General features: G+C 37.9%; 1 protein-coding gene and 1 long non-coding RNA gene across 7 annotated transcripts in view; one reads left to right on the top strand and one right to left on the bottom strand.

The window, feature by feature from the left end:
- Positions 1-26,147, top strand: part of dpp6b (dipeptidyl peptidase like 6b) — a 138,532-nt gene that overhangs the window by 73,912 nt on the left and 38,473 nt on the right. Inside the window, exon 1 of one of the 6 annotated variants that reach the window (XM_039693215.2) lies at positions 13,731-13,821. The exons of the other annotated variants lie outside the window; for them this stretch is intronic. Within the exon in view, the coding sequence (XP_039549149.2) occupies positions 13,813-13,821 (9 nt within the window). The 5' untranslated portion in view covers positions 13,731-13,812. Of the gene's footprint in view, positions 1-13,730; positions 13,822-26,147 lie in introns of those variants that run through there. 6 annotated transcript variants of the gene reach the window in all.
- On the bottom strand, positions 17,096-19,906 carry LOC148981484 (uncharacterized). The gene is made up of 2 exons (XR_016168575.1): positions 18,689-19,906; positions 17,096-18,266 (listed from the first exon to the last, which is right to left on the bottom strand). It is a non-coding gene; the product is annotated as an uncharacterized LOC148981484 (long non-coding RNA).

The raw sequence follows: 26,147 nt of genomic DNA, 5'->3' as shown, positions 1-26,147 counted from the left end.
TCAGAGAGAGCTTCTCTCTGGTGGTTCATGTTTATGAAGGGTAGAGTTCGTGGTTTCGCATTCTGATATTTCTGTGCACGTTTTAAATGGCACGTCAACTGAGCATTTAGGCTATTGCATCAATATTTACAATGTGTTGTTTTCGTGCCATTTAAAACAAAAGACACAGTGACAGCCTATAGTTCGTTATAGTTATTTGGAGCAATGGCAGACTTGGTGAGCATAAGATACGTATTTAAAATTTTTTTAATCTATTATTATCATCATTATTACAAACTTGTTTTGACCGGTTGTGTAGACCTATATTAGAGGTGGGTACAGGCTGTTGTTAAAATAAATGTTGTTATAAAATGTATAAATACTGATTAGAAATGGTTAAAAAAAGGATGTCTCTATCAATGATCTTCGTGCATTCAGCTTTCTATGTATATCCTGCTGAATATGTTAAAAACTTGCAGTGTTGGCTGCATTTTACTTACTGTATATTTTACAGTTTCCCTTCTGTAGCCTACTTTTCTGCGTTTCACTTCAGCTCTAGCTCCAGCTACTATAGGTTATGCTTGAAACTTGATATTGGGTCCCGCAAGTGTATATTGTTGGCTCGATGACTTGTTAGTGATGTTCCTCATTTGTAAATCACTTTGAACATCTGCTAAATTAATAAATGTATTTTTTTTACTTCAAAAGTTTATTAAAACAGCTTTTCCATGAACACATGAAAAAAGGGCACTAAAACACTAAAGTGCATGTGATCCTAAACATTACGCTAAAATAAAATGTCCAAAATTCCAAACTGATAGCAAGAAATACGAAGAAGCTTTACTATTTATTATACAGTCAAATAATATGTGATCTGTTACACAGGGCTTTCTTTTACTGGGTAATATTTACCAAAAATATGATAACATTAGAACAATATTTTACTGTAGCCTATTGTCTTGTTGAAAAATAATGAAGATTTGCACCATTTACTATATGGTAATTCATACTTTTTATTTACAAAAAAAATAGCAACAATTTTTTTTAGCATTTCACGGTACAATTACATGTATTGACCATTAAATCTTAACTTTTATTAAAATCTGATTTTAACCTGATATAATTCCAGGTTGTATTGATATGATATGAATAATTTCATTTTTCATCCGAGTTGATTTATATAATAGAAAATAAAGAGATAAATGTCAATGTTTTTTCAGGTAAATTTCAATGTTTTCTTGTCATATCATGGGTGCCATTTATGTCTCTTCACTGCCTGAATATTTTATGGAGAATCTCATATATTTCCATTACGTTAGATAAATGGACACTTCAGGTGCCAGTCGAAAACCACGCACAACAGATGGCCAGCGTAAACACATCTCTTTATTTCACTTCTTTGTCCCCGAGCGCAGTTATTGTGGAAACCTGCAGTTCTCATCATTCAAATCAATTAAGCCAAACTGCATCTGTTGTGCTTTGATTACTTTCATGCTATTCATTCATTAATAACACATTCATCTGACCTTGTTACATTGTTCACCAAACATAACCGGCTGCCCCGCATGTGTTACTCAACTTTAACCGTAAGTCTTGTGCGATTTTTAGAATAGACACGTTTTTTTTGTTCTTAATAAAATTAATCCGCATGAAGAAGAAATGAAGATATTTAGAGCGTATTCACCCTCTCAAGCTGCTTTTTGCACTTCAGCCCTAAGTAGGGCTCTCTGATGACAATGATTAGGGTTTAAGCAGTGGAAGAATTGCCTGTCTTAGAATAGCTTTTGATTCTGCTCAAAGGAGGGGCTATATTTGGAGTGGTGGTGGCGATAAAGTGGGTCTGATAGACGGGATTAATTGGGAATTGCGTTTGATGTTCGGAGCCCAGATGAAAAAGAACATCCCCCATAAAGTACAATTATGAGCAATCAGTTCAGGCTCAGCACGGATAGACGGGAGCGTGTTTTCACCTGCCCTTCAAAGCCCGTCTGTTAGAGCAATAACAGCCACGTGTTGGGAACGGCTTAGATTCGCCGGGTCTTTGGATGGCGATTATCACTTTAATAATGGCCTCTATACGGCGATGAAGTTCCAATCGAAGAACTTTGTTCTGTGATCATTAAGGAGATTTGATAGAGGCACAATCCCACTTAATATTCTGCTATTCACGCAGGCGTTTTTTTTTTTCATTTAAAGTTGTCCACTTAATAACTTGTGCTTTTCTGTGGTCTGAAAAGGCACTTAGATATAAGAGCAATGTTTAAGCTGGCTTTCTAGAGGATTGCTCTGATATTAAATGCCTGTACTCTGTATTTCTTTCTTTCTTTCTTTTATCATCATATATTTCTAGAGGTGATGGATTTTAATATCTATCTGAGATGTCAGTGGGACTCTATTACATGTCAGTACTCTCTGTCTCTTTCTTTATTGTGTCATACTGGTGAATCTTATTCATGGTCACGTTTAACACCAAAAATATGACCTTTACATTTTTTGTGTGATATTTTTCATGACGATCAAAACACATTTTCCCTGCATTATATATATATATATATATATATATATATATATATATATACAACGCATTCTCACCCCAAGGCGTCACCTTTGACCATGCTTCAATATTTGACGTTTTAGGCGCCCTTTAGCGTCACTTACATGACGCGATCCTACAGGCCAATTTATACTTCTGCGTCGAGGGTACGCCGTAGTGTACGGCGTTGGCTTCGCACGTAGGCGACGCCGTCGTGAGCATTTATACTTCTGCGTTCAGGTATTGGTTGCTCTGCAGTATTGCTCCGAAACGCTAGTTGGCGGCGGAGGGTTTTAATGTTCCACTGTGTTTAGATTCCTCGCGGCTAGGTTACTACAAGCAATAGCGACTGAAAGAGAGTGGATCATGTTGGAGTTGAAGCTTATTGGGGTGGAAAAACAGTTCATTTTAGTGAAATTACTAAAACTGAAAGGCAGAAATGACAGAAGACGTCGGAGGAGATGGTACGTGTGGAAATGCGTGAGAAGGTACGTGCGGAAATGCGTAGGAGGAAATGCGATGCTACCAAGCCGACCAATCACCGATCTTGCGGTCCGCGTCGTCGCGACGTGTAGTTACATTTTTGAAGAGGTGCGCGTCAGGCAACGCGGAAGGGTACGCGGTATGGGACGCGTCTGTGCGTATGCTACGCCGTACCTACTGCGCGCACCCTACGCAGAAGTATAAATTGGCCTTACGGCGTCATCTAACTGACGCTAAAGGAAAGCGTCAGTTAGAGGACGCGGTTAGGTTTAGGTGTGGGGTGGGGGTAGGGTACACGCGATCCTAGGGCGTCATCCAACTGACGCTAAAGGGCGCCTAAAGCGTCAGATATTGAAGCATGTCCAAATGCTTCCCAAGGCGTCAGTTTAGTGACGCCTTGGGGGTGAGAATGGGCTGATATATATATATATATATATATATATATATATATATTCAAAATTAATTCAAAATTCTTTTCAAAATGTATTTCATAGATTTGTACTACATATTGCATTGTAAAATACAATACTATGATATAAATGTTTAAAAAATTAAATCAAGATTATTTAAAAACTATTAACACCACTATGATGTATACATTATTTTATATCAGGTTTTGGGCATTACAGTAAATGAAATGAGTGTCTTCATGAAGAAAATGTGCTCTTAATGATCTTAAATATTCTTAATTTCCTTTCTTTTTTCATTTCTTTTTTTAAAATTGTGTGGTAAGAGAGTTATCATGCTTTTCACTTTAGATTACTGTGGATTTGTGCATATCCGCCTAGCTCTTAGCAAACAGCACTAATAATATTCCATTTGTAGCTTTCATTCTCAACCATCTCAATTTGATCTATTTATCTACCTCCCTCCATTATCTATGTGACAAATCACAACTTGTCTTCACTAGATGCTGTTTCTGCTGCCACAGGACGTAAATCTTGGTTTTAGACATTTGGTCAGTTCCTTTGTGCAATGTAGCAGATTGCTTCACGATTCATATTATCCACATCATAAACGTGCTCTGATTTATTCAGTTCTGTTCTGCAACACTTCTGCAACAGTGCTGTTATTTATTTTGTATTGTAGTGAGAAATATCATATAAAAGGTAATGTTAATCATATTTTGTAATGTTTTTAAAAGCATCGTTACTCCAGTCGTCAATGTCACCTGATCAGACAGAAATCAACCTGATATGCGGATTTGAAGCTCATTATCATTATCATTATCAATGTAGAAAACAGCTGAGCTGCGTAATATTTTTGTGGAAATTGTGAAACATTTTATTTCAAGATTCTTTAAAGGGTCATTCCACCTCTGGAAAGATGAATGTGTATTTAAAATGGGGAAGAAATGTGAAATTATTTTTGAGTTTGGAGCATTCTAGACTGAGAAAAGCCAGAAAATGTATTTTTTGGCTTATGTGGATGAAAGACAACAACTCCCAGAATGCACTTGCTTCGCTGCCTTAGAAGGCCACGCCTACACGCCTACGGCTAACAGCGCAGTAGTTAAACAACAAGTCTAGACTAGTCTAGTTAGTCGCCCAAAGCAATTTAAAATATACTAATTATTATTTCATTTTTTAAAAGATACTCATTTTATGTCATTACTACCATAACGTTATCCACACTCCAATCCAGTAGGTGGTGGGAATGCACCATTAAAGTTTGGTTTGCCAACTGCCATTAAACTTGAAAGAAGAAGAAGAATAAGTACTAGTGAGTCTCCGTGATGAGTCTGCCCGAAAATTTGTTTCGAAATCGCCCAAAATTTCCGGGATTCGGCTTTTGCGTTCTACAGTCGCCATTCATCATGTTTACGGTGGCGAGTAGTACGAGTGAGGGCCGTATAGTGAACGACGCGAGGCCGATGGCGTGATTACCAATGAGCGACTCCTGTGAGACGTAAGTTACCGGTCTCGTATCTCTCACGGAGGAGCGGGAATTTTCTTGGCAATGTCAAACCGCACATCAACCGATCACTCTTTTAGCGTTCATATAAGATTCACCAATCAGAATGAATTCAGTTAGATTGAAACAAAAGCTGTGCTTGTAAACAATGCATGGCGACTGCAGAAAGCAAAAGCTGAATCCCGGACATCGACGGCCGGACATGTCCGGGAAAAAGAGGATGGTCTTCTCCTAATGCACCCTCTTTTAAAACAACAAACAACAACTGAACCTTATCTTTTGAATGGTACATGTATATTAATACACACACTGTTGTATATGATATTTGTTTTTTTTGTTTTTTTGCAGACCTGTCATCTTGATGGAGATGATTATAATGGGTCTATTAAATATGGTCTCTTTTATGCATCATTTATCTGTTGGTGTTGATGTGCCAATCAACTAGCCTGTCTATTTCACAGTTGTTAAGTGTCCTTCACACGCAGATGGCACTAAGTGCTTTCCTCCACTAATGCTGTTGCTGTCAGATTTGACACGACGGAAGATAAAAGGTGATCATGTTATTGCAGGCTAAATATATAGTGTTGTCAGAAAAGAGGGTCGGAGATATTGTTCCAGATGCCTCGTGCATCTCACTCGCTGTTTTTGTAATAAAACGGAGCGCTTTCTGTCAGAACGGAGAAACAGAAGATTATTAACAGTGAGAGCATTTATAAATTGGTGGGAAAGTGATATCCCATTATGAGTGACATAATAATATGTCACTTGATGACCTCGGGGAAATGAAGTGAATCATGTCTGGTGGGTTTCTGCATTCATCGGAATCAATCCATACTCTGTGATAAAGATGCCTGTTAAGTGGAAGCTCTGCTTTACGTGTGAGTGCTGTTTCCATACGTCCTCCATCATTTCTTGTTTTCTCTTTTGTTGTTCCTAGTTTGCCCATTTGGTGTAACAAATGAGAGCAACTTTCAGCTTTTCTGGGTTCTCTAATGGCTTCTTCTAATGTTCTTCGTCTGCTTCACTGTCACATTTCATGAAATAATTCACAGCTACTCTGATCGTGGGGCTTGTTTTTATGGCTAGGTTTTGGTTTCCTGGCTTTTTGAATCTCAGCATGAAGTTTGGCCCACTTTGGAGCTTATTCTGCCCAAGTTTGACAGGAAGAGAGTCCTTGACTGAAATATATCGTCTGATGTTGAGGGACTATAAACCCTCACTCCTAGACTTTGCATAAGCCAGAGAATCAGTTCATAACTAGTTTGAGTAAAAGTCGCCATGTTTGTGTTCTGTTCAATGCTATTTATATTTCTTAAAATGATTGCAGGATCATGTTATCTTTTTTCTGGAGTGCATATTACACTGAAATATCATCAGCACCTCCCACCAGATGAAAAATATTGCTCATTTATGTGTTTACTTTCCTTCCTGAAAAGGGTACGTCAAGTCAAGTGATTTACAATCACATGCACAGCGATGTAATGGAAAAAAAAAACTATGAAGAATTATGCAAGCGCTTAGCATGGGGGCTTAAATATCTTGATGATATCTTTTTATCCTTTTAAAAAACAGGTAAACACTTATGTGGACAGATAAATATAAATCTGGTTTCAGAACAGTATTATTGTTGTACATGTAATAAAAGCAACATTTTTTATTATTAATTAGGGGTAACAATATATCGTGCCGCAATATATCGCAATACAAAAATGCAACAATATGTATCGTGGATAGTCACCCCAAAATAGAAATTACTGTTTGAGAAAAAATTTACCTTTTCAGAGTTTTAGTGTAAGTACTACATTAAACCACTAAATAATGTTGATTATAATGTATAATAATGCAATGAGGGAGTATTTGCGGGTCCTGATAATGCCAAATATGTCTGATGTTACCAGTAAAAAGTGGACGACATTATTTTAAATACTGTATATCTAGTCAGTGAAAGAGCGCAAGCAGATTCATCTAAAATAATTCTTCATTTTCAGCTTCAGAATCATGAATATTTTTATTCTGGTGTCACCATTGTCCTTGGGTTACAAGCACCGAGTCCAAGCCTATTTATTTAAACCCACAATGTAATATCAAATTTAGCATTTTAATCAACAGTACATTTTTGGTTAACCTTTTACCATATGTCTTGGAGTATCGCTATAATATCATATCGTGAGTTCAGTTTCGTGATATGTATCGAATTGTGACATGAGGGTATCGTTACATCCCTATTATTATAATTCAGTAATTCATCAGCTATTTTTTAACCAAATATCATTCATTTATTTTGTATTTAAGGGATAGTTAATCCAAAAAAAAACAAAACAATTCTTGTCAAGGAAGCAGGTGATTTGGTTTCTGTTCCGGTGCTCGAGTTCATCAACTCATGATTCAGTCATCCATTGGGAGTGATTCCCATTAAAGGGAAAATGATCTGTGAATAATGTCTGTAATTTTGCTCAATTCCTCAGAAAAGTCGCCATATGGCTTCAGAAGACTTGGGATGTAGTGCATGGGTCATACTACTTTTAGAGACTACTTTTATTGTTTGTCTTTTGTTTCGTTCGGTTTTACGTTTTGTCTTGTTCTGTTTGGGCTTATATGGTCTTCACACTGTCTGTATATATAAAAAATAGCTTCATGAAAATCCTTTAAAATTTTCCTTTTATGTTCCATGAAAAAATAATACTATATGAAAGACATGATGAGGATGAGTAAATGACCGGATTTTTTTTTTTTTAAACTGTCCATATAAAGTTTCATTGCGCATCTTAGCATGTTGGCCTCAATATGATGAAGTGATCTCCGTAAAGATGACCGGTTACTATGTGAAAAGCTTCTCAATGGTTACTTATGATTAGGAATGTGTTGTAGTTTGTTCACTGATCATTTAAAATCTTGGAGAATCTCAGAGAATCAGACAATGAATAGGCATACTGCTTCCTCAGTTGCAGCAAAACCGTTTTAATTTAGGTTACCAGAAACAAATCTAGAACATCTCTCATGGTTACTATAATGATGTAAACAAATTCTAACAGCTAACAGATAAATGACGGATGACAGAAAGCTTATATTGCTGCAAGCACTGGTGTTTGTCTTCTGTCTAAAATAAAACACTCAGCTGCTGCAAAGGTCATCCCAAAATCAATAACATTTCAATTACAAGCAAACAAGTCTGAGGCATATTATGCCCTGCAGTAGATTTCTTGCGAGATCTCATTTTGATGTTTTCTCGAAGGTCTATATATCAAAATATCAAACCCAGCGTCATTTATTTTAAAGATAGCACAAGAACATTTTTCAAGCAAACCATTTATTAGGTGTAAAATGATAACACAGTAGATAAACTGTTCAAAATGAACACCACATGCATTTGAATAGGCTTTGAAATGTTAGAGGATCTCGTTCATAGTTAAAGGAGTAGTTCACTTTTTACTCACCCCCATGTCATCCAAGATATCCATGTCATTCTTTCTTCAGTCGAAAAGAAATTAAGGTTTTTGATGAAAACATTCCAGGATTTTTCTCCATATAATGGACTTCAATGCACTGAAACTGGTCCAAAAGACAGTTTCAGTGCAAACTGTTCAAAGGGCTTTAAACGATTTCAGACGATGAATAAGGAGCGAAACGATCGCTAATTTAAAAAAAACAAAACAAAGTTTAAGGTTTATAAGCTCAAATGGTTGCTCTGTTCTATGATGCGTGTTCGTGACTCCTGTTCGAACTCGTTCATCAAAATGAACAAATCTTTTTTCGTGCCATTTGGTTCATTCAACGAACAAAATGAACGAGTTGACTCTAGAAAAGATTTGTTCATTTTCGTTCGTTCAGCTCAAATGATCGCCTTGCTCTGTTCTGTGATTCGCGTTCATGACTCTCCTGTTCGAACTCGTTCATCAAAATGAACAAATCTTTTTTCGTGTCATTTGGTTCATTCAACGAACAAAATGAACGAGTTGACTCTGGAAAAGATTTGTTCATTTTCGTTCGTTCAGCTCAAATGGTCGCCTTGCTCTGTTCTGTGATTCGCGTTCGTGACTCTCCTGTTCGAACTCGTTCATCAAAATGAACAAATCTTTTTTCGTGCCATTTGGTTCTTTTTACGAACAAAATGAACGAGTTGACTCTGGAAAAGATTCGTTTTGATGAACGAGTTCGAACAGGAGAGTCACGAACGTGCATCACAGAACAGAGCAAGGCGACAATTTAAAGTCCCCGTGAACCGGAAGTTGCAAACGACTTTTCTCCAGTGTTGTGACGTATTTCGGAGAGAAACAGAATACTAAATGAGGCAAAATAGTGGGCGTGGCTTTTTTTTCTAACTAGCACCTGATTGGATCTAGAAAAATGGGTGTTTCATTCTGAAATGGAGGATGACGTAAGTTTACATACGCTTTCAATCAATGCTCGCTCGGCGCTCGCAAACACACAGCAGCTGTCAGTTGGAGGGGCGTGGTTATGGATGTTAAGGAGACACCCAAACCGTAAAGCCTACGTCATCGGGCAAGGTCCTCCAATGCAGAGGGGAGGGGCATTTTCAAACTTTGATTAAAGATTACGAAGCCAAAAAATTTTTTTGTGTGGATTGACTTGCATGTATGAATTGTTCACCACAAAACGATCAATTTAGGCAAACAAAGTAAGTATGGTCAATTTTGATTTCATAGGGACTTTAAGCTTATAAAACGTAAAACTTAAACTTAAAACTTTTTTTTTTAAATGAGCGATCGTTTCGCTTGATAAGACCCTTATTCATCGTCTGAAATCGTTTAAAGCCCTTTGAACAGTTCACGTCTATCGCGCTCCACGCCTCATTCGCGCCGCAGGATTTTTTAATGCGCGTAACGCGTCTTTGCATTGACGCTATTCGCGTCCGGTGTAAACGCACCATTACAGAGAGACTCAGGAAGAGGTTGCAACTTTTAGACGCACCTGGACGTTTCTGAATGGTTAGTGGATACATTTATGTAGTTGTTGGGGAGTTACATTGATTCATCTCATCGACTTGCATCTTCAGTCATGTTTAACTTTCACTCAAGTTGACAGTTCCCTGAGGTCTTTGTAAGACAGCTGTGACATTTTTTGGTCAATTTTTTTGTTCTGTGCTCGTCTGTGTAGCAATGACAGAACAGTTTGCATACTTGAAGTTTTGCCATTGCTTTAGAACTGGTTATACTGTTGTCGCTTGTGAAAACCAAATGGTGGCGCCGTGGTTGTAAACATGCAGATTAAGGGGCGGTAATATTAAAACGATCCCCTTCCTATGTCAGAAGGGGAGCGAAATCTGATCGGCTTATTTTTTGATTTTCTTGCAGAGAAAGGCTTACCAAAACAAAGCTGGGTTGTCACTTTTCACTTAGCACTTAACACAGAAAAAGTCAGGTTTTCATGATATGTCCCCTTTGAACTGAAGGGGGGGAAAAACTCAAAACTCTTTCCAATGACACTCAAGGTCAAATATCAATTTACAACTATTGAGGTTGTAATCCTAGAACAGAGAGTCAAATATAAGAGAGAGAATAAAATAAGAAAGAAAAGCTCTACAGTCTAGTGGTCACTATGTCATAACTCAGTTACTAAAATAATTTTAGTTAACACTTATAGCATTTGTAATTGTATAGTTTTTTTTTCTTTTTCGTGAACTAGTTTAAAAAATCCTCCATCATCTTATCATCATAACAGGTTATTTGGCAAAACCGAGCATTTTGACTCCTTGAGGCCGACAGCAGGGGGTTGCTGGTAATAGGTGAGACTACAGAAGAAAATGGCAGCTTTAATTAGCACCTCCTAATTAAACAACTGATCTGGTGTACTATTACAACGGCAGATCAGGGAAGCACAAACACTTTCGCATCAACAGTACAACAGAGTGCCTGATGCAGATGTGCTTAAGGTTAATAAATAGATTTTATTGCGTGGGTGGAACATCACAGATGCCTCATCATTTGACAGCTACTGTGCACAGACAGGATGTAATATACAAAGCAATGATGCTTCCTCTTCAGTGTATGGACGCTCCATATGGGCCTACTTCTGCACCAAACATGGAAATTGTGATCTTTTCCATGCACAATCATGGATTTTGTCTGTTCAATTATAAGTTCAAAAGCTCTCAGTCGCCTCTTCAGTCCGAACTATATCAGAGACAGAGACCTGGCCTATTATGTCCTGCTGTGACATGTCTTTCAAAGGACCCTCTGACTGTTGTGTCAAGGGGCTAATTGCACCTATTGGACCTATTTGTGTCTCCACAGCAGATCCTCCAATTTTCCGGCTGGATGTTGTTTCATTTGAATGACATCAGACGGATGTCTGACCGGTTAGCCCTGAATCTGATCCTCTGACTGCATGCATTCTTAATTTAGAACTTAACATCGATTATATATTAATGGCTTGACATAGATTCATCCTTGATGTGTATGGAGACTGTTTCACATTGCTGATGTGGAAAAATCACTTGAGCTAAAAGCTAAAAACTGGCCCAGTTAACTTTCAAATATGCCACTCTCCAAACTAATACAAAGATTTTAGATTAATATGGATTTTCGGATTTCCTTGAAGAGGATGTCTAATGCTATTTCGTGCATTCTGACTAATTTACACTGTTAAAGATTTCTCAATGCTAAACATGCAAAAACAAAAAACAAACAAACAAACAAAACCCCAGACCTCTCGCTCTAGTTGATGTGTGCGCACGCTCGTCAGGAAGAGTTGCCCATATTATGATGTCATACGGGGCCATATTCGAAAAAAAAAATTCCGAAACTTTTAAAAATCTTGGAGGAGTGTATTTGGCAGAGAAATACACCTTTATGCGTCTAACCAGAGCGAGTGCGCCCATCAACGTGCGAGTTATGGGCAGCGCCTCCAGGAGCTCGGCTGATTTTGGAAAGACTCAGGACAGCTTATCTGTCTTTTGTGATAAAACTAAAAACTAAAAAGATATGAAGGATTAACATTAGATTGGCAGAAACTGCGTGTGTTATGTCCCCTTTACATTTGAAGTCATACTCTATATTGTTAATGGCAGAATTTTATTGTTGTTACAAAAAATGAATTAAAATTGAAGAAAAAGTAAGCTGATCAGTGCTGTTATTGTTAACTAAAACTAAACCTAAATCTTTTTAAAAAAAATATTTTTCTTAGTTGAAATAAAATAAAAAAATATTAGATGAAAATCTTAAACTTAAAAATATATTAGTAAAATAAATGCTGTCTAGGCAAATAGTTGAAGTACTAAAATAAAATAAAAAATAATAATAAGAAAAAACTTTTATAAAAAATCCTAAAACTTACACTAATATTAAAATGAATTTTTACAAAAAGTTGAATATATAATCAAAAAATATTAGTAATATAAAAAAAATGTAAATAGTTTTAAGATAACACTGAGCTTTTCAAACTCTAACTTAATGAATGTAAAACATGTTTTAGAGCTGGATGGGTCTAATGCCAACCCAATTTAAATCTGACTGCTTTCTTTTTGTTGAGTTACAAACCGGATTCAATCACATTTATAGGTGGTTTGAAATTGGATTAAAATCAGATTTATGTTAGTACTGTATGTTTCAGTCTGAATGGTTTTGTGTTTTTTTATTATTTGTTGCACGGCAGGTCATGTCAAGCATTGTGACTGCGTTTCAGATGGCATAAATGTTTGTTCCAAACAGAATTTCCAATAAGAATCACATTAGAGTTCCCAGTGACCAGTATTTTTCAGCTCTCTGATACTCCAACATTGCCAGTCACCAGCTGAAGGTACTGTATGTTTTGGTGGTCCATCAGCTTGATCAGCACTATACACTCTCAGAAAAAAAGGTACAAAAGCTGTCACTGGGACTGTACCTTTTCAAAAGTTACACTTTTGTACCCAAAGGCTGCATTTTGGTACATATTAGCTCATGAAATGGACATATTAGCACCTAAAATGTACATATTACCACCTAAAATGTACATATTAGGACCTAAAATGGACATATTAGCTTCTGAAATGGACATATTAACATTTAAAATGTACATATTAGCACCTAAAATGTACATATTAGATCATGAAATGGACATATTAGCACCTAAATGTACATATCAGGACCTAGAAATTGACATATGATATTAGCACCTAAAATGTACATATTAACACTTAAAAGGTAAATATTAGCACCTAAAACATAACTATTATCTAAAATGTACAAATTAACACCTAAAATGTACATATTAGCTCATGAAATGGACATATTAGCACCAACAATGGACAAAAGTTTACCTTTTGAAAAGGTACAGCCCCAGTGACAGCTTTTGTACCTTTTTTCTACCAGCTCTAACCACAGTATCATAAACCAGCCTGGACTAACAACGGCTTTGCTGGATGGACTATGCTGGCAAAATCTTTGAAGGGAATATGACGGACGATCACTACTGTATGAAACACACTCACATGAAAATAATACATAATATATTTCTAATTCAAAATCACAATCCTGAAGCAAAAGCACTTGAATCTCATTTTAACAAGCATCCTTTAGATTAGATTGAACTCAACAGCATTGGTGAGTAATTTTCCTCTGATTCAGCTGTGCTGTGTCCCTACAAGGACACTTAGGAAATCCCATCCGACAAGGCTTAAAAGATCCACCTGTCCTGCTGGGCGGTGACAGTTTGTATTTCAGTGAAGCATCAGTAGATTGAAATCACTGATGCCAGTCGTCGTTCTAGCCTCGGTGAGTGATAAGACCCAACTCAGTCACTGCGGCGATCACTCTCCCTCTCCTTTGCCCATTGTCATCTCTTTCCCTGGTTCCCCTGGAAACAAGAGATCAGGAAAGATGCATTTCATCCTTTCATGATGAGTTTCTGTCCTTGTTCTTCTGAGGGAGCAAAAACAAAACCTTCTTACTGAGGAACACCAAACCATGGATGAGGTTTGTAATGTTTTATCCTTATTGCAAGAGTAACTAAACCTTGGATTTTTTATTTCTCGTGTACTAGAAAACTGGGCTTGAGAAGTTTTTAATAGGCGTATGTTTCGTGGAAAACCCACAGGGAACAAACTTCATCTCAGACTGTCAGAGGTTCTGTAATCTCACATAAGGTGAGGCTCTTCGTTCAATCGAAAGGTCAGAAGGTGAGATTGTAGTTTAGAAGTACAGAGATACAATCTTGATTTTCATTTGGAGAATTTTTCAGAAACCTCTTCCTTTCACACGGATCCCAGTGGAAATCTTCTTAATGCAGGCGCAGTCTCTTGCTGAGCCCCTAAGAACTAAATCCCTCTTGTTGTACAAGATGAGAATGTTTTCATCTGTTTTGCGTCTGTGCTTTGTTGGACAATTGCATTCGCACTCATGGGACAACACAGTTTTCTGTGTTTGTCAAATATACAAACAAAGCTACTACAAAAGGGATTATTTCGAAACTTAAAAGTGATGATTTATAGGTTGAGTCTATGGTAAGCGTAAACCTGTTTGTCAGAAATATTTGTATGCAGTTGATTGTTGCTTTGTTTGGTTATTTTTTAACAATGCAGCACTATACAAAGACCAAAAAGATATTACATACAGTTCCTCAATTTACACTATGAAATCACTATTATAGTAGATGAAAGTTTTATTTTATTTTGTTGACTTAACTGCAGTGCAGTTTACCATTTCCCTTTGCAAACATTTATATCATATTTAAAGGAGCTGGATGCAAGAAATTTATTTCAATTAATCATAGATTTTCCCTGATATGTCACTAGACATTAAGAAATCATGTTCATTTCAAATACTTATATCACTGACAACAGTAGTCCGGCCAGGATATTGTCATTTAAAAAGTGAAGTCGCAGCCATCGACTGGTTTTGATGTTGTCATGTTGTGTTTTGTTTTGATGGGTCACCCTCCACAGATCTACCAATCACGGTGGCGGTAGTGTTGTGGCATTGGGGTTGCCAGCTCTTCTCTAGTTATCACAGCTGCAGATACAAACGTGTCGGAATCGGATAAAATAATTCTAACGTTGCGAATCCCCCAAAAACTCGATATGAATCCGAAATACTTTGTGACAAAGTCCGAAATAAATAATTAACAGAAACAAACTCAATGTGTAGGACTCGTCACTTGCCATTGGAAGCTTCTTGTTGAAGCCTACGTTCCTGCAGCGTATCTATGGCAACCTCGAGTCAAGGGGGAAGGGGGGATACAGCCTAATTTGAAAGTGATTGCAGTACCAGTTTTGGCCACAATCTTGCATACAGCTCCTTTAATATAGATGTAACTGTATTATATATGATATATAATAAATATTTAAAGTAATATGCATTTAAGTGCATTGGGCATTACACTGTTATTCCAGTGAAACACTGATTTATTCTGGAACGAACCAAGTGCCTTTATAAATTTTACCTTGCTTTTATACCTTGTACATAAAATTAATTATTCACACAAATTATTCAGTCACTTCACTTGTTTAGGCAAAGTCACATGGCATCAATAAATGTATTTGTTCAATTTGTTACCATCCTAGTTTCTGCCCATCTTTCCTGAAAAAATAATCACCTGCCTCAAGAAAGCATAGTGTAGATGTTTTTATGTATATTTTTGTGACGTCATTATCATGGTTTCTATCCATTGTTTTATGTGATATCCCAAAATGCGCATAAAAATACACTGATCACCCAACATGTGAAAACGTATTTAAATGCATTCAACAGTTGGTCATCATTTTGGACGAAGTTTTGAGTTTTAAAAGTTATAGTTGAACATCAAAAATTTGATAACTTAAAATATGACCTATTTTTAAGATGCCTGCTACCTCATCACAGGTGGAGTGCAGAAATAACCTTAAACCACACCATTCATTAAGACCAGTCTTAAAAGTTAGTTCTTCTAACTTTTTTCTTTAAGTTTCAACTTTCAATTTTTTAAGTCTGGAAATATCTTTTTTGCCAGCTACATAAAAAGAAATTTGGTCTAATTTAAATCCGAGAAGTAAGAATGATAGTTTAGCCCTAACTAACTGCTAGTTGGTCAGACTAGTTCTTAAGGCAGTCTTAATTTAGTGGCTATGTTTATGTTTTATTTCTTCTGGATGCCTTTCTTTAATGGGATACATAGTGGTGGATTCCATGTCATTATGTATTTAATTTCCCGTCAGCAGTTGCTGGAAAAGAGAAGAATATTTATGAAAGAGCTGGATTGACTGGATGAAGATGTATGAAATTAAAGATGTGGTTGTGTGTGAATGTAATTACAAAAGATATGCCTCTTATGAATAAAAACTTTACATAAAGCTTTATAGTACTACATTTAATAGTTTGAATTCCCATTGACAGACCCCTTTCATTTTCAAAGCATGAAATACAATGATTGAATGGGTGATGATAAAATATTGCACATTAGCACATCCATATATTCTGTGATGTTTCAGTTGACATCCTTGACTAGAAGTTGACTAGAAGGTTCCAGCTCAAGCAGATGCCTCAATGCTGCATTTCTCTCCGTCGAGTCAAAGCGTACAAACTGCTTCATTTTATTTATCACAGACAGCGTTCTTATCTCAAATGAGTTCAACATGCAGCTGTTGCTTTAGTCCTGAGAATATTGGATTTCGAAATTAAAGATGACTCGCATGATTTGCCTTGACTGCGTCTTTTGTTTGTTTTTGATAAACATTTTGCTTTTAGATTGAACGGCATGCGTGCTTATAAATGCAGACGTCACACACATGCAAAAAGCTTGGCTTGGTTTGTTTCGAGAATTCGGGATGTTAACACTCTCTCAAGGTATTTTTTAAGAAATATTAATAAAATGTGAACAGTTTAACCACTTTATAAACTTTAGCTTGTTAAAGATTGTGATTTTAACTGTAAAAGACTGAAAACTGTTAATTGATTAACAGAAAGTTTATCTAGGCTACTATGCAATTTTACAGTAAAATACCGTTAAATTTAGTTTTTGAAAGTGAAAAAGTACAAGTCAATGTATATTTACAGTAATAAAAACTAACTTGTAAATTGACATTCCCACAATACATTTAATGTTGTTAATGTTATTGTATTTTTTAAATTTCATGTATGATGGTGTTTAGTGTTTGTGTGAATGACACTGTAAAGCATATATATATATATTTATTTATATGTGTTACGAACCCTGTTGTTAAGAATGCTCGTTTTGTAAGGGTTCAATAACATAAAAGGAGACGCAAGGCAAAAAGCAGTTTAAGACATTTATTTATACTAATAAATGACTGCACAATCTCACGTCTCTCATGTTCTCACTCTTCCCACAGAAAACTCACATTTTCTCTACACTAGACATACCAAACACTAACAAAATAAAACAGAATAGTGGCACAATACAAAGAACACAGGCTTGAGTTGAAGCTGATCCGATGTTTAGATGGTCATGACGCGCACGGAGTTTCACCGCTGCGTGTCTCACACTCCTGCACACACCGCTTATATGCTCAGCACGAGCCATCAGAGCAACGAACCACAGGTGCGCAAGGGAGGAGCCTACACTTAAGAAGAGACATTAATTAGATACAAGACAAACATACACACACAAATACATAGGCAACACCCATAAGGCTGAGGCCGTAACACTTCTCCCCCTAAAGGAAGAATCAGACTTTTTTTTTTCCCTCTTCTTTCCCTCCTTAGAAGGGGAAAAGAAAACTGATTCTGCATAGAACCAGAGCTTAACTCAATCCACGAGACAACGCATCTGCTACCACGTTATCAGATCCTTTTTTATGACGGATCTCTAAATGATACGGCTGGACCATTAAAGCCCAACGCATCAATCGTTGATTATGGTTGTACATTTTACCCAGAAAAACCAGCGGATTGTGATCCGTATAAACAACGATCGGAGAAGAACTAGACCCCACATAAACATTAAAATGTTGTAAGGCTAACAACATAGCTAAAGTTTCTTTTTCAATCGTTGAATAATTCAACTGATGACTGTTAAACTTAGCTGAAAAGTACGATACGGGGTGGCCTATTTCATCAGCACCCTCCTGCAGCAAGACAGCTCCCACTCCAACCGCACTAGCGTCGACCTCAAGCTGGAATGGACGAGTCACATCTGGAGCAGACAGCACAGGTGCACTACAAAGAAGAGATTTAGCAGAAAGAAATGCCTGCTGGCACTCATTAGTCCAGTCAAAACAAACTTTAGGACTACACAACTTCGTTAAAGGAGCAACCACACTCGAGAAATTTTTGCAAAAACACCGGTAGTACCCAACCATCCCCAGGAATCTACGTAGTTCTCTCCTCGTAGTAGGCACTGGGTAACTGAGGACAGCAGTCACTTTTCCGTCCAATGGCCGTACCTTACCGTTTCCCACCTGCTTCCCTAAATAAGTGACAGAAGCCTTAGCAAATTCACATTTTTTTAGGTTTAACGTTAAGGAAGCAGCCTTTAACCGACGAAACACGTCATGCAAGGTCAACATGTGTTCAGCCCATGTAGTCGAATAAATAACTACATCGTCTAAATAAATGTTACAGTTAGGAACGTCACCTAAGACTGTGGACATTAAACGTTGAAACGTTGCTGGTGCGTTTCTCAGACCGAATGCCATGCGTTTATACTGCAGAAAAGAATCGGGGGTTACGAAGGCGGAGATCTTAGAAGCGCGCTCGGTTAACGGCACCTGCCAATAACCTTTCAAAAGGTCTAACTTAGTAATATATTTCGCACCCCCAAGACAATCAATGCAATCTTCCATCCGCGGTAACGGAAAAGCATCAGCCACTGTGATGGAATTTACCCTTCTAAAATCAGTGCAGAAACGTAAAGACCCATCAGCCTTCGGTACCAGAACACACGGTGAGCTCCATGGACTATTACTCGGGACAGCGAAACCATTCTGCAATAAATACTTAACCTCACTTTTCATGGCTTCTCTCAGACTCATTGGGCAACGATAAGCGTGTTGCTTGATCGGTAATGCGCTACCGACCTCAATGTCATGCTGAATGACATTAGTACCCGGAGGAACGTCATTGAACAAACACGGGAAACTGTCTATCAACTTCATTACGTCCTCTCGCTGTTCAGGCGATAGATAGGATAGTTGCTCAGGAAGCAAAGATAAAATCTTAGAGTTTTCAAAACATCCTCCTCCTAAAGCTTCCATGGATACATTCAACCCATCGTCCGCAGTATCGACAGGCAAAGCATAAGCCAACAATGAAACGCGCTCAGTATTTCCTTTAGTCACCGATTCACTAACCAAATTCTCAGGGTTCTCTTTTGGTTCGACACAAAAATATGGTTTCAACATGTTTATGTGACATAAACGAGTTTTCCGCCTCCGTTCTGGCGTGTGTAAGATATAATCAGTTTCATTCCACTTACTTTTTATCACGTAAGGACCAGAGAAACGCGCAGAGAGAGAAGATCCAGGAATAGGAAGCAACACCAAAACTTTTTCGCCTGGCAAAAAATTACGCATAACTGCTTTCCTATCAAAATGTTTTTTCATTTTCGTTTGTGACAGAGAAAGTGCTTCCTTCGCCACAGCACAAGCATTGTGCAAACGTTCGCGAGTACGTGATACAAAATCAAGGACGTTGGTCTTCACAGACGAACTGTTACCGAGAAATTCTTCCTTTAACATTTTCAAAGGACCACGGACATTATGTCCAAACACAAGCTCTGACGGGCTAAACCCAAGCGAGTCCTGCCGCGCCTCACGTACCGCGAATAACACCAAAGGAACTCCATCGTCCCACTCATTCCCAGTCTCTGTACAGTACTTTCTCAGTGCAGATTTTAATGTTTGGTGCCACCTCTCTAAAGCACCTTGCGACTCGGGATGATAGGCGCTTGATACTACGTGAGAAACGCCAAGAGCCTTTAACGAGGCACGGAAGATACGAGACACAAAATTCGAACCCTGATCAGTTTGGACAGTTTTCGGCAAACCGAATGTTGTAAAGAATTTAGTTAAGGCTTTAGTTACTGTCTTAGCCGTTATGTTGCGTAACGGAATGGCTTCTGGGAACCATGTAGCCGCGCACATGATTGTCAACAAATATTGACAACCAGACTTAGCCCGAGGAAGTGGACCCACACAGTCAACTAGAACGCGCTCGAATGGTTCTCCAACGGCAGGAATAGGACACAGAGGAGCAGGTGGTACAATCTGATTAGGTTTTCCACTAACCTGACAAATGTAACACGTCTTACAGTGTGTCACAACATCAGACTTTAACCCTGGCCAGAAAAAATGCTGGAGCACCCGGTTATAGGTCTTAGTTATCCCTAGGTGTCCAGACCAAGGATGGTCATGAGCCAGACTTAAAACATGTGATCGAAATTTCGAAGGTACCACAATTTGATGCACCGCATTCCAATCGTCTCGCTGCTCAGAATTTAAAGATCTACTCCATTTACGCATGAGCACATCATCGTTCCAGTAGAACTGGTGATTACGCAGCGACTTTTTGTCATTTTCAACACTCGCACGACATTTTTCTAATGATAAATCATTTCGCTGAGCTTCGATCAGAATTTCGCGCGAGATGGGCAAATCAGAGATCAAACTAAGATCCAAGCCATCAGATGCCTTTAAAGTCGTTTTAGTCGAGTCAGGGGAGTCGGGAAGAACATCAGTTTTCAAAATCTGTGAAAAGACAGAATCACAAAGAGTATTACTTTCGTGAATGTCCTGTTTCGCCTGTGCTCGCGTTACAACAGCACTAAACACATTCGGCAAATTTTTACCAAGTGCATCAGCCTGCGAATCATTGCATGGGACATCAACAACTTGTACTACCGGCATTACCTTACCTCCAGCTATGTCATTTCCCATGATAAAATCCACACCTTTCACCGGTAAAGAAGGACGAACTGCAACCTCAAAGCACCCAGATGCCAAATCAGAAAAAACATATACTCGATGGAGAGGAACAGGCACAAAACCCATTTCAATACCCTGCACAATCGCACTGGTATTACATGCCGAATCAGCACAAAAACCCAGAATATCTGATAATATAAAGGACTGAGATCCTCCTGTGTCACGGAGAATTCTTACAGGTTTTCGGCTTTCGACCTTCTCATTTAACGAAACAAATCCATCGAATACGAAAGGCTGAAAACAGCTGTCAGGTGTCACAAGAGAACTGACGGATGATGGGGACACAGTTTTCACTAGTACTGAACCTCGAGGCTGGAAAGATGAAGAATCTTGTCGCTCTTGTTTGCGTTTTAAAGTACGACACTCAGCTATAACATGTCCCGTCTTGTGACAATAACTGCACTCTCGGTTAAACTTCGGACTGGTTGGAACCCATTTATTTCGTGAGTCGGAAAGATTTTCATTTTCCTTTAATGAGGAACCCCCACAGTCAGACGGACGCTTTGAAAACACAGTTTTATGCATTAATGCGTACTCGTCAGCTAACACGGCAGCCTGTTGTACAGTGCTGACTTTCTGTTCATTTAAATACAACGCAGTACGTTCGGGAACACAGTTCTTAAATTCTTCAATCAGCAAAAGTTCTCGCAAAGAATTATAGTCAGTTACCCTGCACGCCTTGATCCACCGATCAAATAAAATGCCCTTTTCGCGAGCGAACTCGACATACGTTTGAGACATGCCTTTGTTCGTAGTGCGAAATCGTTGTCGATAGTGCTCAGGAACTAATTCATACGCTCGTAATATTGCAGTTTTCACGGCATCGTACTGTACGCTTTCATCTACCGAGAGAGATGCACACACCTCTTGTGCCTTACCTGAGAGTTTACATTGTAACATTAGTGCCCAAACCTCGTTTGGCCATCTTAAGGCAACAGCAATTCGTTCAAAAGCTTGAAAATATGCCTCAACTTCCCTCTCACGGAAGGGTGGAACAATAGATATATTTTTAGCCACATCAAAATGTGTCGAAAACGGCGCTACAGACTCAGATCCCACATCAGACGGCACAGAATTAACACCCGAAGTGGATGGACCAGCAGATGTCTCAGAATTAACCTCCAACCGAGATGTTTTGACGATAGATTTTTTAGGTACCTCTGAAGCAGCCTGCAACTCCAACTCCCGCAATCGCACCTTCATATCAGCGTCAATTCGGTACATTTCAATCTGATGCTTCAAATCATCTTGTCTCGCCTGAGCTTTATCCTGAGTTTCTAACTGTAACCGTGCTAAACGTAGCTTTAAACGGGAATCTGTACGCAAACCTGATGATTCTGCGGACAGCGACAAAGGTTCAAATTTAGGTAGTGAAAAAGACGGACGTACCTCCGCACCAACCCCGATCACTGGAGTAACTGGAACACCACTCGTTACACGTAAGGGCGGACTTCCTGCAGCTGGTATCGCCAACTCCGCTGCTGCAGTAGGAACAGCCTCAATAGAAGAAAATACCCCTTTATTAATCAGACTAGTCACTAAACAAGCTTTCAACTCTTCCTTACGAAGTGTTCTAGAGATAGAAATCTCATAATGTTGAGCAATAAGAAACAAATCATTTTTTCGACATGTCTCTAAAGCTTCAACACTAGGTTGATCTAAAAATTGACTGAGCTCAAACGTTGCCATCTTTATAAAAAAAAACGAAAAGAAAAACACGCAAAAGCAATCAGGATAATCCAACACCCTCTGGACCTACCTACCTAGCCATTAATCTAAATAATACCCTACCTAGTCTTCAGAGGGTACCGATTAAGAGATCGCTCTCTCCCCCGGAATACCTCCAAAAACAACAAACTAAAATAATAAAGCAAAACAATAAACAGTAAACCGTCGTCAGAACTGGCGCTAAGCACAGCCCTGCTGGCTTACTCTAACTAACCAGAGGATATTGGTCACCTGAATTAAATTAGATCAATCAAATTGCCACTACTCAAACACATATCTTGGACGAGCCCCCAATTATGTTACGAACCCTGTTGTTAAGAATGCTCGTTTTGTAAGGGTTCAATAACATAAAAGGAGACGCAAGGCAAAAAGCAGTTTAAGACATTTATTTATACTAATAAATGACTGCACAATCTCACGTCTCTCATGTTCTCACTCTTCCCACAGAAAACTCACATTTTCTCTACACTAGACATACCAAACACTAACAAAATAAAACAGAATAGTGGCACAATACAAAGAACACAGGCTTGAGTTGAAGCTGATCCGATGTTTAGATGGTCATGACGCGCACGGAGTTTCACCGCTGCGTGTCTCACACTCCTGCACACACCGCTTATATGCTCAGCACGAGCCATCAGAGCAACGAACCACAGGTGCGCAAGGGAGGAGCCTACACTTAAGAAGAGACATTAATTAGATACAAGACAAACATACACACACAAATACATAGGCAACACCCATAAGGCTGAGGCCGTAACATATGTATAGTATTAACTTTCCTGTGAAAAAGCTGCTTGTGATGAAATTGGTTTATCATGTGACTCTCATCGCCGTTGTGATTGGTTGTCAGTGTATTATAATGGTAAAAAACAGATATAGTAGGGGTGTAATGGTACACAAAAATCACGGTTCGGTACGTACCTCGGTTTTAAAGTCACGGTTCGGTACGTTTTCGATACAGCAAAAAGAAAGAAATGCCAAAGAAATGTCCTATTTGTTTAAAGAAAAAATATTTTTAAATAAGTGTGAGTTTTCCTAGATCTTGAAACTTTCAGGTTTATAAATAGGGGTCATCTTTGAAGGATGAACAAATAATGTTTTGGTCATCACATTAAAAATAACATTTAAATATATATTTATTTATATAATATTTGAATTTTGAAGTGCTGGAAAAAGATGTGTGAAGTACTTGAAAGCATTTCACCATTCCAGCCAAACTGGTTCCAGTTAGTGTTACTATATTAAATCCATGGTGAATGTTGCTGGTCTGTGGACGTAAAGTACTAGTTCATTCGCGGCACAATGTTTCTCCTGGTTTCCATGACAGCGCTGTTTGATCTAATAGAGATCTACGGTTAATAACGGAGAAATGTGAATGCATCTCACTAGATCTCGCAGCGATGTTATTACCTCAGTGGCGAATTCAAATGTTTTCTTTACCGCTTTGCGCTGTGTAGTAACAGTGTTGCTTGATCGAGATCGGCTCGCGCTGCACAGATGTTGCTGGTCCGAACTGATAAACGATCCATGAAGCACATAACGAGTAGCGCAGTTTCGTTCTGCTTTCATTACGCTTGCCATTTGGATGTTGCGCAACGTTGTGTTGGCCGCGTCAGCACGAATTTTGCCGGCAAGAAAAATGGTCCAAGCAATCGTTTGGTTTGTATGCGTACCGAACCGGAAGCCTCGAACCGAAACGGTTCAATACGAATACATGTACCGTTACACCCCTAAGATATAGTGCTTCAATAGGTGGGTTAATAAACATTATGTCAGATAGTGAAATATGTTTTTTTTCTTTACTGTAAATTTAAGCCTTTTTGCTACCGTATATTTTACGGTAAATTTCTGGCAACCACAGCTGCAGGTTTTTACCGTAAATTTAATTTGCCAGGTGCTCTTGGTAGCTTTTATTGGATTCTAGTTTGAGTTCTAGATGGTTGCTTGGTCAAAATAACTCATCTGGTGTCTATTCTCATCTGTTTTATCATCCACCGGGTGAATAGTCTGATCCCCTTGAAAAGTAATAGGACACCTTAGGCATTATTCATGCGTGTAGCACAAACGGCGTGGGATGAGTTACATTCTTAGGGTTTGCAAAAGCAATATTTTCAAGGTGATGATTTCATCTGTTATATTTTTGAACTCATCTGTGTAAATTGAAATGTAAGCTGTCAGAGAGAGCAGGAGGCTGTTCGGTGAGCCATCTCGTGTGCAGAGGTATGGAGACTATCAACCTTCAGTTTTACTGGAACATTTCATGAGACATATTTGAGGCTGTCCTTGGAGCAAGCTGGTCAAACAATGATTGATGATTGGTATTCTAAACCAACTAATTATGAGAAATAACTTGTTCTTCTTTCATGAGCCACTCAGGGCCATCTCACAAGGGAATTGTTTAGGATTATTATCAGACATACACTTCAGTTCAACATTTGGGCATATATTTGTTGTTGAACTTTTTTTTTTTTTTAAATATCTTGAAATGTAATTTATGGAATAGTTGGATTTTCAGTCTTCGGTGTCACCTGAACCTTCAGAAATTCTAATATGCGGATTTGTTGCTCAAGAAACATTTTTTATTATTATCATCATCATCAAAGTGGAAAACAGTTGTGCACTGCTTAATGTTTTTGTGGAAACCATGATACATTTTTTTCAGGATACTTTACATTTTAAAATCCACAATGTCTGTAAAACATTATAAATGTCTTAACCGACACTTTTTAGCAAATGCATTTTAAAATCTTTTTATTTATTCAAAAATTAAAATAGCTAATTCATACATAACCAACTTAAATTGAATACACCTTTTATGTGATAGGCATATTTCTAATTTCTAAATTCAAATTCATTTAAATACATTTTTTATATAACATATAAAGTTTTTAAAAATAAGAAAATTAAAAGACAAAAAAACATTAGGAGTTGAAAGTTTGACTAAAATATTATTCATATATATATATATTTTTTTTTAATCTAATCAAAGTTCAGTTGGCTGAAGCCATGATGTTTAAGCCTGTTAGAAAATTGGGTTGAGAGTACTATGCTCTCATTGGTTGCTGAAAGTATTTTAAGAAATTGCTTGAATATTTATTATATAACATATAATATTGTCAGAGTTTTCTGCACATTCCATGTGGCCCTGTGTACAGCTAAAGGTTTTAGCATATATTAACGCAATCCCTGCCAGCACAATATTATCATTTTAATAGACCATAGACCCTATTTCATTTGAAGTGACCACCTCTCTCAAGCCTCATGGATTATACTTTGATTTGATTTTAGCACATACAAACACTATAGCAATTGATCTTTATTTGGACAAATATAGCAAAATAGTGTAATGGTGTGTTGTCTTATATTGTCATCACTGCTGTAATGGCATTTCAATAGAGAAGCTATTTTAGTTGCAGTAGTTTTGCAAATGTTCCCATAGCAATGGGCTGCTTTAATAGGCCACTTGATAGAAAGGCGAATGAGCGCATCATATTTTTTACTTGAAATGGTGGTATTACGTAGTGTAATTAAAGCATACTGCTGTGCGTTACTTTTTTCTTGTTTTTCAAATAAGCCAAAGGCATAATTTACTCAGTCTCAGATATTAAAGCCAACTCAAAGCAGTGGGTCTCATTCAATAGTAATTGCATGAAT

This window comes from Pimephales promelas, chromosome 5 (assembly GCF_988280905.1).
Source record: "Pimephales promelas chromosome 5, fPimPro1.hap1.1, whole genome shotgun sequence".
Classification (NCBI taxonomy): Eukaryota; Metazoa; Chordata; class Actinopteri; order Cypriniformes; family Leuciscidae; genus Pimephales; species Pimephales promelas.
Note: the sequence above shows the minus strand (reverse complement) of the source record. Positions and strands in the feature narration are given on the sequence as shown.